Consider the following 14,462-nt stretch of genomic DNA (forward strand, 5'->3'; position numbering starts at 1 on the left):
TCACAATTTATTTACTTTATTTTTTGAAATGGAAAGTTAAGATGTACCATTAAAAAAAAAAAAAAAAAAAAAAAAGGCCACTTCTAAAGGGGCGATGGTTAATTGTTTATGAACTTTGACAATAATTTTTCTGTGTGGCTAGCCACACTATGTGGCAGAGGTTACTTGTTCAGGGATTACTTATTCAAGGGTTACTTACTCAGTAATTACTTATTTAAAGGTTACTTACTCAGTGGATTAGCGCGATTTTTGTGTGAGAGTAACCCCTAATCGACTAAGTAACCCTGTATAAGTAACCCCTATAATTTTCCCATGACTAAACAAGTAACCCATGAATAAGTTTCTCCTACAAGTAATCCTTGACCAAACGAGTAACCTCTGCCACACTGTGTGGCCAGCCACATAAAAAATTGCGAAAACGGACTACATTCTTGTATTCCCTCCGTCCCATAATACTTGACACAGTTTACATTTTCATTCGTTCTAAAATAATTGACACGTTACTAAATATGGAATGGGACCCCTAATGAAAAAATATTTTTCTATACTCTCTTTGGGACCACAAACCCCAAAACCCAATTAAATCCTACATTTTTTCTCTCCTAACTACCCCTCATCTCTCCAACTTCTTTGTTTTCTTACAATATTCAAATACAAAAGAGAATCCTTTATATAATAAACAAATATTTTAAATAAACCCACTATTTTTCTTAAACTATATGTCGACCCCCAACGTCTTAAGTATTATGGGACAAAAGGAGTACTATGTATTTATTATTTATAAAATCAATACAGACATTAAATAAGACTCCATGGCCCAATGGATAAGGCGCTGGTCTACGAAACCAGAGATTCTGGGTTCGATCCCCAGTGGAGTCGACTATTTCATTATTTTTGTACCGCCATTATTTTTTCCCTTTTTCTTAAAAAAAAAAGGCAAAAAGTACTTTCTTCCCACCTATCCTAAAAATCTAGGACAGAAGTTCCACGACCTCAAACCGTCCACGTGTACTCCAACGAGTGGCTAATCAAATTCTTTCATATAAAAAGATAATCCACCAGAAAAAACAAAAAACAAATAAACTAAAAAAAAAAACCTCACAAAATTCTCAAATAATCTTCACCAATGGCAATTTCTCCCTCAAATTTGTTCTACCCACTTCAAAACACCACCAAATTCACCATTTCCAAAGCTTTTCACCATTTTCTCTCTCCTCCAAAGCTCATAATCCTCCATTCCTCTGCTTTTCCTTCCCCTGTTTTAGAAGAAGAGCCTTCCCCTGTTTTACCCCTTGTTGAATTTACCTATAATAATCCAAATTCTGATCTCCAACCTCTAAAATCAGATGAAAAGAACATAAATCAACTAATTAGAGAGCTGTTGAAGGATCCAAGGACTGAAAATCTGGGGTTGGAGTATTATGAGAAGGCGAAAGCGGGTTCGGAATTTCATCCACAAAAAGCAACCATCAAGGCTTTGTTAAGGTACTTAGTGAAGTCAAAGAAATGGGATTTGGTTTCAATGATGTGTAAAGATATTAAAAAGTGGGAAATTTTGCCTGATATTTTTTTTTGTGCTAGATTGGTTAGTTCTTGTATTAAAGCTAGGAAGTTTAAAGTTGCTGATTTGTTGTTAGAATGCTTTGAATTTGAACAAAAAGTTGCTTCTTTTGCTTATGATTCTGCTTTGAGAAGCTATAATAAGCTTCATTTGTATGGAATTACAATTGAATTGTTTGAAAAGATGAGATTAAAGGAGATTGTTTTGGATCCTGGAGGTTATGTTTTGGTTATGGAAGCTTATATGAAATTGGGGAATTTCAAGAAAGTTGTTGAGGTTTTTAGTGAATTGGGAGATATTAATAAGGTTGAAAATGTTGATAATTTGTCTAAGATTTACGGGGTTTTGATAGATGCATTGGGGAAATCAGGGGAGCCTTTGAAAGCTCTTGAGCAATTTGAGCTAATGGATGAGAAGGGGATTCCTGTGAATGCCTCAATTTACGCTTCGTTGATCGGTTCGTTGGCCGAAGATAAAGAGATTGGTGTGGTTGAGAGACTCGTTGAGGAAGCGGAATCGAATCGAATGTTGAAGGATCCAGCATTGTTTTTAAAGCTGGTGGTCATGTATGTTGAAGAAGGTTTGTTGGAGAAGACCTTAGGTGTTGTGAAGAAGATGAAGGCGGCCAATCTGAAGATTTCTGATTGTATTTTTTGTGCAATTGTTAATGGTTATGCCAAAAAAAGAGGGCTTAAAGAGGCAGCAAGAGTGTACCAAGAGCTTACTTTAGAAGGGTGTGAGCCGGGGCAAGTGACATATGCATCTATAATCAATGTTTACTTTCGTCTTGCGTTGTTTTACAAGGCTAAGATTGTGTTTAATGAGATGCAACAAAGGGGCTTCGACAAATGTGTGGTGGCTTACTCGACTATGATTGCGATGTATGGTAAGACGGGGCAATTGAGAGAGGCGATGACACTTCTAGCCAAGATGAAAGAGAGAGGGTGCGAGCCTAATGTATGGGTGTACAATACGCTTATTGACTTACATGGGAGGGCGAAAAATATGAGGCAAGTAGAGAAGTTATGGAAGGAGATGAAGAGGAGAAGGGTGAAACCTGATCGAGTGAGCTACACTAGCATTATAGGAGCTTACTCTAGGGCGCAAGAATATGAAACTTGCACTGTGTTCTATGATGAATATCGAACAAATGGTGGAGGGGTCGATCTAGCTTTGGCCGGGATGATGGTGGGTGTCTTCTCAAAGATCAATAGGATTGATGAATTGATTAAGCTATTGCAAGATTTGAAAGCCGAGGGAATTCAGTTAGATACTAGACTCTATAAATCCGCTTCAAATGCTTTGAGAGATGTTGGGTTAGAAATGCAAGTTAGATGGTTGGAAGAGACGTTTGGGAGGCCTTCCATGATTTTGAATAGTGGGAAAATCAGAAGGCCAGTTCCGTTTTAAGCATAAAGCATTCAAGAGCAAGCAGTGTAAGTAACAATATATTTTGTTGTACAGAATTTATGCAGCTGTATAATGTTAATGATCAATGCATATTATACGTAAATATCATGATGTGTAGAGCTGTTTGGTACATAATAAGCATTACCTGAATCACCGTTATGCATCAATGAGAGCTAGATTGAGTGGAGAAAACTTGACTTGATATTATTGCCTCTAGATCGTAGCCTTGTTTAGTGCTGTTATGCCTGATTTGGTCGGTGAAACTTTACATTGGTTGTTGGGAGATAACCACCATGGTTGGAACCTCTTGGCGTTTTTCTGATGGGAATCACCTAACAATCTGAATCTTTTCGAGCGAAGAAACTTTAAAGAAGGAGATGTACTTCTCCTGGGATACATTGGGTGTTTGCATAAGTAGATAAGCTTAAAGAAATATTGAAAGAATTTGGATAGCAGAATTCGAAAAATTGATCAATATTTTCCATCCAAGTTTCTAATTCAATTTGGACAGCATTTGAATAAAACTTGGATCAAGTAGATAAGCTCAAAGAAAATTGATAGAAAGCATAAAATCAAATCACCTACCATACAACACCAACTTGTCCAAGTACAATTCAATATCCAAAGGCCGTTTTCTAACCAAACTCTTTCCTCCAAAATCAAAAGGGAGTCCTATTGCAAATACAAACTACTCGTAATCATAATAAAAAGAAAACTTACAAGCATAAGAGAGGATATCTTGAACAATGACAGCACATGATCTTCCTTTACATCACCCCTGTAAAGCCACGTTCAGCTGCATTTTATCAGATTCCACCTTAGGATGATGACGCCGGAGTAATATGCAAGCTTCATTCCATATTCCAATACCTCTGAATCATATTCCATTCTACTTAGTTGCAAGCTTCTGACAGCAAATCTCTGCACTCTCAATCCCACTTTCTACTGTTTTCGCAACATCTGCACTAAGCATAATATTTCATTCTGTTTATTTCTTGTTAACCCACAAGAGAAATTGAAGATGTCACAAAGTAGTATATCCATAATGCATATACCCACTGACTGCAGATTAATCATCATCGTCATCACCATAATCATCATCAGCACCATAACAAAGAAAATCAACATCATTATCAAGAGGAAGCGGACTTAAAGGAGAAACAAGACTTTCCACATAATCGATCAACTTAAAAACCTCTGCACCAGCCTCCCTAACAAAAACATGTGAAGGCGGATTGCACCTTGGGTTAACAACCACAAGTCCATCAGCCACAGCTTGAATGCAAATAATACCACTGTATGTGAGCCCTAAAAATTGGGTTCCAAACAGGCAATGCAATTCTCATCATTCCACTGTAAGAATCTACATGAACATAAGTCGAATTCCCACCAACAGGCAATGCAATTTATTTGGCTTTTCTAAACAAAGGGTTCCAAAGATACATCATATCTTCTCCGCATTTCCCCTCCTTAATGTAAAGACATAAAAGACCATACCATGATCCAATAATGAAATAGTAACAACTCCCAAAAATGGCATTGTTGCCGAATTGTCGGTCCCATGGGGTTAAGTTTACACCCTCATTGATATCAGTGTAACTTGTAAAGTTGAGTGAGGCAATGGTATTATATTGTAGCATAGCAACGAGAAGAGGTATGGCGAATTCGGGGTCTGATCTGATATTAGAATATTCAATCTCTTGCAGACACATTTGAGAATTCCTAATAACGATTTCAGGGGCAGTAGAAACAGGATTTCATGGATTAAAACATCTGTTAACCCCATAAACGAGCTTGCTTCAAATTTGGGTTCTTTGACATCATTCATAGTAAAATTAATCAGGGTTTGTGTTCTTCTGTCAAAATACACAAAATCACAAAATTCAACTTTTAAAAAACAACAATTTCCCGCTATAATTTCACGCCAAATTTATACTACAGTTCCAAAAGGGAAATTAAAACAACAGAATCATGTAATTTAAAGACTGTTGAAGCAAGATCTGAAATTCAACAATTAAGAAGTCTTTCAGTACTAAATACTAATTGCTAAGAAGTTGGGGATGAATTTACCTTAAAAAGTTCAGAATTTATGGCAAAGTGGAAAGGAGAAGCCGAAATGATGAAAGAAAGAAGATTGACTGCATCAAAGCGGCAGAGAAAGCGGTTGCCAGAGAGTGAGCGACAGCAGATCCAAAATGTCATTACGAGAAACAAAAGTGTTTCTCATAACGAGGAACTGGGGCTCCCTCCAGCAGATCACTGCTCCCTTCGTTCCACTATAATGTTCTAATTAGGAAAATAAGAAAACCACTGAAACAACCCATTTCCTCTCTCTTTCCCGGCTTCTCTCCTCCACAACCACCACCGCGAAACCCGAAAACTAAACTCAGATGGAAAAGCTTCCTAATCACCTAATCTCCATGATAATCCTCTCAAGACTCCCGTCAAAACTCTTATTATGTGCAAATGTGTCTCGAAGCAGTGGTTTTCTTTAATCTCATCTTCCCACTTCGCCGAAACCCAACTTCAGCGCTCTTCTCATCTCTCTTCAAACTCCATTCTTAATCTTAGTTATGAAGGTACATTTGAATCTATTAATTACGATGCTTTTTACAAGAATCTTGATAATTTCAGTCGTAAATTTGATTGCTTCTTGTAATGGTTTAGTACTCTTGATGATGAATTTGATTACATCGTTTATAACCCATGTCTTGGTGTTCGTGCTAATGTTGTGAGGATCCAAAATGATCAAAGACAATGGAAAACACCGCGAAAACTTGTCTCTTCAAGAATGTTGGTATAATTGTATAGGAGTTTTGGTGAATGAAACTTTGCATTGGGTTTTTAGTTACTCTCGGGAAATACATTGGTGCATTCGAATTGGCTAATGATACGGACGATGCGTTTAAATTGATGGATTTGCCGCCAAAAACGTGATTAAGTTGTGCAACATGGATGATTGCTTGTGTGCTTGGGAGAATATGGTGGACACTTGATTAAAATGTGGGTGTTGAAATTGAATTTGGGAGAATATTCCAACGAACAGAGTCCGGGAAGGTTATGATTGTCGTCGAGAATCATCTTGTGCTGGTTCACATGAGAAGTTGTGAGAGGTTGAGTCAAGTGGTGAATTATGTTCAAAGTCTTATACGACCCAACATTGAGCCTAGACAAGAGGTGTGACAGCTTAGGGTATGAAATTTAGAGAAGTCTCGAGGATAAGTTGTGTGCAACTACTCTTAAATAGACCTGGTTCACATTAATTTATCGTGGACCACTAATACTAGAGATATCATACTCGTTTTATTAATTGAAAAAAAAAGTCCCTATCTTAAAATAAAGGTTATTATATTAAAATAAAAGTGATTGTATTTTTATAAAAGTCATAAGAGGTTAATTTTTTTTTTTGAAAATTTTAATTTACTGGTCAATATAAATGATATAGGTCACTAGGATAAAATTAGGGTCACTATGTTCAACATAACGTCATACTTCAGGTTTGCATAATACTAAAAATTACACAAGATTTATTAAACGTTACTATGTTAAAATTACGGTCACTATATTTAATATTAGGGACACTATGTTCAATATGAGGTCAGTTGTGCATGTATAAACCTCGGATCCATAATAATATTATTGTGAACTAGGTCCACACGGATTTTTTCAGGTTATAGATTTGCTTTCTTTCTAAACATGTCATAAATCAAGTTTATTCAATTTAAGCTAAACTCGGTCAAACTAGATACAAATCTTTATTTGACGGGAAACCTAGATAGAAATCTAGAATGACCATTATTTTTCTATTTTTTTTTGAACAAATGACCATTAATTGTGATTAACTAATTACTGAAATTTGGTTTAAATTGCTAAAACTTACTTCAATATGCTCCTAATTCGAAAATGAAATTCCATAGAGCTATTAATGTGCAAGTAAAAAAATGCTCCCTACTTTTAATGTGAGAATATAATTCATAACTCGATAATTTATTAAAGGCAAATTGAATTTTGAGTAATATAATTTTTTATTAGAGTGTGTATTTTTTTTTTTTTTGGTGAAAGGAGTTTGTTGTGAAATTTACGACAATTAACACTAGAAGTCCAGCATGCTACTTTGAAGTTTGACCGAAATTTTTGCAATGGGGCAAAAAAAAAAGAAAAAAAAATAAGGGAGTAGCAATTAGCAATCATTAATAAGAGCAACAATAATTAAAAGGTAGGTTGGTCAGTTCAGATATCTGATCCGATCCAAATTTAGGATATCAAAAAATTTCGGATCGGGAAAATTACAATCCGAATCCGATCCGAAAAAATTGAATATCCGATTTTTGGATATTGAAATTTCGGATCGGATCACCAGATATCCAATCCGTATACTAATATTGAAATTTTGGTATTTCTTTTGGTGAAATGCCCTTAATTTGAGTTGTTTAAAATCTTATACTTAATGAACTTTCGTAATAATTATAAAAAAAATTTAAATAAATGCAACAAATTCAAGCAAAATGATGTAATAAGGTTCACTTGATTTTTGCTTATCTACAAATTATTTTATTGTAGAGAAGACCAAAGCAGTAAATATCTAGATTCCTCCCATACAAGTTCCTCTAGTCACAAACTATCCTATTGCCATTTCCCTCAAAATCTTATTCACAATTTTTTATAACCATGATGTTAAGCAACAAAGAACTACAATGATCAAAAACTCAACAAGGATGATCATCAACAACAAAAACAAATCCGAGTTTTTGGCTAGAAAAACACAAATCAATACTTCCTCCGTTCTATTAATATTGCAATAATGGACTTTTTGTACTATTCATCACTCATGTTTGACCATATAATATAATTTATACGTTAAACAAAATATAGTCATGTGGGATCTTATTGGATTCGTCTTATAAATACTTTCACAATATCAATTTTTTATAATTTTTACTCTTACAAAATTATAGATATTTAGCATATAAAATGTGCTTTGGGATGTGAAATTTCATCCTTGTTGCAATATTAATAGAACGGAGGAAGTATTTATAAGCATCTTTCCGGATGTTCAATTATGGATACAAAGTGTTTCGGTTAGAAAACAATGGACCTTCAGCAGGCCCTTTCGTATGAGTGGAGACGAGGCCCAACCCGAGAGATGTCCGGATTGAGGATTTCCTGCACAGCAAAATACACGTAAACTGGCCTCGGGGGTGTGCCGAGGAAGGCCCCTCCGATGCCGAAGTCAATATGGTGTAGAAAGGTTGGGAGAATAGCTATGCAAGAGATTTGGTTGCTTGAGGCTATATGAGAATGAATGTAAAATTGGCCAAATGATGGGTTTTATACCTTTGCTCATGTGGAGGATTTAGGCCTATGAAGTCAAAGTGGGCTGACCACTTTGACCAGGCCTTCTACTAACTTGACATTGGGCAGGAGAGTTGGACCTTGCCTTTGGGCTTAATTATTTTCATTTGTGGATTGGGCCCAAATAATAAGTTATTTGACCCCAAACAACTTGCCCCCCAGACCCGATTCGTGAGGATAATAGGTCGGGTTTCGGATCTTTAAGAAATTTGGAGGGAAGTAAATGAAAATAATTTTAAGTAGGAGAAGTTGGGAGGTTACTGTCACTAATAACCGTTAACTTGAGAATGATTGGAAGTAATGGGGAAGTGGAGTAGATTAGTGGGCATTAATTGGAGGAGAATACGAACATGTATAGAGTAAAGTGGGATTAATGGGGTTATTAGTGGTGTGAACCTCGAAAAACTTGTTTCCAGAAGACACTTAAGCCACTCGCACTGTAATCTTTGCTCACCTTACTCAAATTCGCACAAACAAACCAGCATTTCGCTAAGCTTTCTCCTGTACCCGAATCTATTTCGCACGTAAATCCAACAACCCGAGGCTTTTGGACGAAATTCGTTGCTCCGAACGCGGAGATCGGCGAATTCCGCATCTAATCGAGGTAATTTTTTCTAAAATTCTCTCAGCTTTCTTTGATTTTAGAACTTCCCCCTTTTTTCGTCCTTTCGAACTTCCGTTCAACTGAAAAATGGCCGGCGACCGGGGAAAAGAGCCAGTCAGGCCCGAATCAAGCGCCGAGGAAGAAGAAGAGGTGCCGCAGCTAATTCTGAGGCGGAATCGCCCTTTGGCGATGATGCCCCCTCTTAGTGGCCAAAACCCTAATGCTGGGGTTGCGCCAGCCGCCGCTCGAGTGGCGCTGCATTGAGTGTAGTGCCTTTGACCAGCATTCCACCTAGAGATTCAGCAGAAGCCGGTACCTCTGGCCGAAATGAGGCTTCGGCATCCAGGCCGTTGACTCCCGAAGAACGGGAGTGGACCGGAGTTAGGGAGAATGAGGGAATTATGAATGCTGCGCCCTATTCTTGGTGGATTGAGAATGATGCCCAGTACCATTTTGCCGAACAACTCGAGATCTATTACGGCATTATGGAAGAAAATGGGTACTGGTGTCGAATGCCTAGTGCCACTGATAGGATTCATCGACCCCCGCCTGGGTATATCAGGGTTTACACTCGGCAATTACAATACGGGCTTCGATTTCCCGTTCACTCTTTCATCATCAAATTGCTGAATGGATACAACATATCCTTGCCTCAGCTGACCCCTGTGAGCGTTCGAATAATTATGACCTATATTTAGGTCTGTTTATTTTACGGATTTGAGCCGAGCGTCCACTGTTTTCGTTGCATTCACAAACTCATGCCGAACACCCAATCTAACAAGTGGCACGGCCCTGGGTGGTGGCAGATAGAGGATGAGAAGGGATTTCTCATGTCTTATCCAAATGACACTTTGGATAAGAATTGGAGAGGGCAGTGGATCTGGATCCGAGCACCCTCTGATGAAGCTCATTCGAACTATTTTGGGGCTCCCCGATATCTGAGGAAACCAGATCCCGAAATGTCAAGCATCGGCCCTGATGAATTCAATGACCTTGATCATCGCCAAATGGAGCTGTTTGGCTGAAATAAGATGACTAGGGCTACTGGCTGAATGTCCAATGTGCCGAGTACCTGGTTGCCTTGTTGCCATTACATCTTCCAAGAGAAGATGCTCGCTGTCGTCGGCCTCAGCCGAAGATACCAAGGCGGTAAGGGATTCGGCTTGGGCCGAAGTCTTTTCTATATTTTATTCTTTATTGCTCACTGACTTGTGAACTTAGCTTTTTCAGCTGAACTCATCCTCGTTTTCTTTGATTTTTTAGAGTTGCACGAAGGGAACTCAGGCATCAACTACGAAGTGCTTGGGGTTAGTGAGGAAAGGGTTCCAGTCACCAACACGCCGAAGATCACCGAGTCCAAAGATCGGCCCCTTTCCCTACAACCGAGAAAACTTCAAGTTGTCAGCGCCTTAGAGTATCAGAGGCAGAAGCCCTAGCATAGGAAGATTGACCCCTTCTTCCTTCACTCAGCTGAAGAAGCTGCTGCTGCTCCTCAAAACGAAGCTGAGCCCTCTGCCTCAGCTGCTGAACCAAGAGAGGAGAGAGCCAAAGAGGAAGAAGGTTCTGAAGACGAGCACTTGCTAGATACTTCGGTGAGTTCTTACTGCTTTCTCAACTTGTGAGAAGTTGCTCAAGTATAAATCTTCGGCTACTTTACTTTTTCAACTTTTAATTTTTCAACTTGTGAAAATTTGTCTAAGTATAGAACTTCGTCTGCCTTGCTCCTACTTTTAACTTTTCAACTTGTGAAAATTTGTCTAAGTATAGAACTTCGGCTTGAAGCTTACTTCTTCTTCTTCTTTTTTTTTTTTTTTTTTTTTGCTAATACTGATCCATGCCCCCCTTTTTCTCTTCTACTTCAGTGCGACGAAGAGGAAGTGAAAAAAGGAGATCCCGCCGAAGCATTCCCTGTTCCAAATTCTTCGGACGAAGGAATGGCCGGCGAAAGGAGAAAGAGAAGGTTTATCAGGCCTGGAGAGTTTGTGCCTCCTCCAATTCCCGAAAAGAGGCCTCGTCTTGAAGAAGACAAGCAAGAAGCTAGAGGCCAAGGAGGTTACTTCTCCGCCTCCCGAAGCTGCTGTTGAGGGAGTAATCATTCTGCAAACTCCTCCTCCTTCTCCGGACCATATGGCCGAAGTAACCTCCGAAGAGGCTCGGAGAGAGGCCGACGCGCTGCTCGTCAATGCTGAAGACAAAGTGCTTACTGCGATTGGGGACTGGCCGAAGAAGGCCGAGGTAGAGAAGGAAATAGAAGAACCCAAAAACAACGATGTGCCGTCTACCTCGGCTGCTGGCTCCTTTAGGACCTTTGAGTCCTCTGAGATGGGGTTCGGCTCCACGCCCCTAGTGCCTATTCCAAAATACGCTCGAACTCTCTTTAAGTCTAAGCGAGACTCGGTGAATGAGTACTTCGGTGATCTGGCTAACTTGTCAGCGCTGGACAGGGCTAGAGCTTGGATGGTTGGTGCAGCTTCTAGGGCATCCGAGCCGCTTGCAAAAGTGCCGAACCCTTTTTTAGAAAACCAAAAACTGCTGATGCAGGTGAGCTTTTGGACTTAGCTTTTCTTTCAAGTTTTTCTTTTGAATTTGCTATAATTTCTGATTTTTTGCTTTTCTGATTTTTACAAAAAATCCTCTAAGTATAGAACTTCGGCTTGAAGTTCTACACTTACAAAAAATCTTCTAAGTGTTGAGCTTCGGCTAACTTTTATTTCACTTTTGCAGGTCGTTCATAACCATTTCCTTGCTGTGGAAATGAACGATGAATTGAAGGCTAAGGCCGACAAGGCTGAATGCCGGGCTCAGCTCACGGAGCTGAAGAAGCTGAACGCTGAAGATGAAGCCTCGGCTTTGAAGTTGGAGATGAGGACCATGAGCGACAATTTTCTCTCTTTTTGTCAAGACCTGGAGCAGACCGTTTTTCCGTGGCTGGACGAAGGCCATGCTCTAATCCAGGAATACGTGGCTGAGAGTATTTCTGACTTTAAAGCCCGTATTGAAGACAGGGTGAAGAGAGAGGTTGAGACTCGGCGTCTCCAAGCTTCAGACTATGAAAGCCAGATTGTTCGCATCATTTCCATGCCCACCCCTTGATTTTATATAAAAAAAACGGCTATTTCACCAAATGCCACTGAGTAATTTCAAAATTCACCAAATGCCACCAAGTTTTTCAAAATTCACCAAATGCCACTGAGGTTCAATACAATATCACCAAATGTCAATTCCGTTAGTTGATCGTTAGTGTCCGTTAGTTGACCCCACCACTTGCCACGTGTCACCTTATGATTGGTCCGTTTTTAAAAAAAATTAAACAAAAATTAAAAAAAAAAACCAAAAATATTTAAAAAAATAAAAAAAATAAAAAACCTTCATCCTCTGATTCCTCTCCATCCCCCTTCCCTGTACAGCCCACCACCACCTCTCCATCGACCACCCCACCACCTTCACCCAGCTACCACCACCTCTACCCCACAGTCCAGACCCAACCCCGGCGACCCTCTCTTAAGCCACCACCAGTGAGTCAGTGACCCCCCTGAAACCACCAACAACAGCGTCAACCTCCATTCCTCATTCCCCCACCGTCAACCTCCACTTGCCCACCCCTTGTCGAAACTCGACCCACCTCCGATCCATTGAAACCTAGGATCACCTACTTGTGACCCGTCGAAACCTAGAAATCCACCCACCTTCGTCAAAATCCAGGAGCACCCACACATCCCCGCCCACCCTCGAAATGAAACCCAGAAACCCCACCTGCCTTTCCTCGAAAGTCGAAACCGCTAAATTCCCACCTCACTGCAAATTACTAGGTTTCTAGGGATGTTCATGGTCGATTTTAGGAGTTTGGGGTGGGTTATGTGGTGGTTGGGTAGCAGGGAAATTGGGTGGGTTTCGGGGTTGTTGTGAGGAAGGAGGGGGTAAAGACGGTAAGGGAGAGGCAGGGGCGGCAGGGGGTCGGGTTTTGAGGGTCAAAGGGAGTGCAAGGAAAGGGAGGGGAAGGGGCTGCCGGAGTCGAAAGGGGTGCGAGGAAAGGGAGGGGAAGGGGGCTGCCGGATTTTGAGGGTGAGGATTGTGTGGGTGGGTGGCCGGAAACGAAAAGGGGAGGGGAAGGGGTTTTGGGTGGGGTGGCCGGAAATCGAAAAGGGGAGGGGAATGGGGTTTTGGGTGGGCTGGCTGGTGTTAGAAGGGGTGGGGTGGGGATTTGGTGGTGTTCTTTTTTTTTTTTAATTTTTTTTTATTCTTTATTATTTTTTTTAAAAACGGACCAATCAGAAGGTGGCACGTGGCAAGTGGTGGGGTCAACTAACGGACACTGACGGTCAACTAACGGAAATGGCATTTGGTGATATTGTACTAAATGTCGGTGGCATTTGGTGAATTTTGAAAAACTTGATGGCATTTGGTGAATTTTGAAATTACTTAGTGGCATTTTGTGAAATAGCCGTAAAAAAAATTATTATTAATGATAATACTTTGTGGGCAATGCCAAACTTAGATGAGTTTTTTTTTTTACTCCCTTTGTCCCTTATTTTTTGCTCCATTTGACTTTTCACGGTCACCAAGACGCGTCTTCAAATGCATATATCTCTATTTCTACACGCGTAAAAATTATAAAAATTTGATATTAATAAACTATACAATGAGACAATTCTAACAAGATCCCACATGAATATATTATCACTTATAGATCAACGAGAATTCATGGTCAAAGTTTTAAAGTTTGACCCACATTTTTGCAATGGGGCAAAAATTAAGGGATAGAGGGAGTACAAAATAACTTAAATGAAAATGGTTCTGATTTTTTGTTGAACTCATTTTTTATTTTAATTCTTCATAAAATTTATCACAAACCACTTTATAAAAAAATTTATGTCAAAATCCACTCGTTAAAAATAAATAAATAAATAAAATTGTTAAGAGCAATCTCTTCCCAGATTCTGATGGTTAACTAAATTTCCAGCGTTGATCTGGCACATGTAAGTCACGTGACTTACAATACCACCACCAGCAGCTAGCCACCCCCTCCCTTTTCCCAACCTTCGCCTAGCTCCCCAGCCGCCAACAACCCACCTTCCCCACTGACTAACCCACTCCCTCCCTCTCCCCCTTACCCCAACCCTCCCTCTTTCCCCCACGTACTATGACCACCAGCCCTCCCTAAACCCTAACCCGGCACCCGCCCTCTTCCTTTTCCCCACCCCAAAACAGCCCCCTAATCCCTTTCCCTAACCCCGAAACGACCCCCTCGCCATTTTGTGGTGGGGGAAGGGGGGCTATTTCGTGGTGGGGGAATGGAGGCATGGGTGTCGCATTAGGGTTTAAGGAGAGGCTAGTTGTCATAGTAAGGGAAAAAGGGCGGCAATTTAGGGTTTAGGGAAGGATAGATAGGTCACCAGCAGGGGAAGGAAGGTGTCGGGGGCTTGGCGATAGCCAGAAAGAGGGAGGGGGTTGTTGGCAGAAGAGTGGGTGGTTGGGTGGTGGTGGTTTTGTAAGGCACATGTCTTGTGCGTGCTCGGTTAATGCAGGATATTGAAG

The 14,462-nt window shown here is 40.1% G+C and overlaps 1 protein-coding gene and 1 non-coding gene across 2 annotated transcripts; both read left to right on the plus strand.

Annotated features, from left to right (window-relative positions):
* The first annotated feature begins 804 nt into the window (after nucleotides 1–804).
* LOC110728768 (pentatricopeptide repeat-containing protein At5g13770, chloroplastic-like) lies at nucleotides 805–3,163 on the plus strand. Its single transcript, XM_021908419.1, has one exon. It carries the CDS (start codon nucleotides 1,127–1,129, stop codon nucleotides 2,969–2,971), a length of 1,845 nt encoding a protein of 614 aa, XP_021764111.1. The 5' UTR covers nucleotides 805–1,126; the 3' UTR covers nucleotides 2,972–3,163.
* On the plus strand, nucleotides 807–879 carry TRNAR-ACG. The gene has a single exon. It is a non-coding gene; the product is annotated as a tRNA-Arg (tRNA).
* Nucleotides 3,164–14,462: the final 11,299 nt, after the last annotated feature.

This window comes from Chenopodium quinoa, unplaced genomic scaffold (genome assembly GCF_001683475.1).
Source record: "Chenopodium quinoa cultivar QQ74 unplaced genomic scaffold, ASM168347v1, whole genome shotgun sequence".
In the NCBI taxonomy this organism is placed as follows: domain Eukaryota; kingdom Viridiplantae; phylum Streptophyta; class Magnoliopsida; order Caryophyllales; family Amaranthaceae; genus Chenopodium; species Chenopodium quinoa.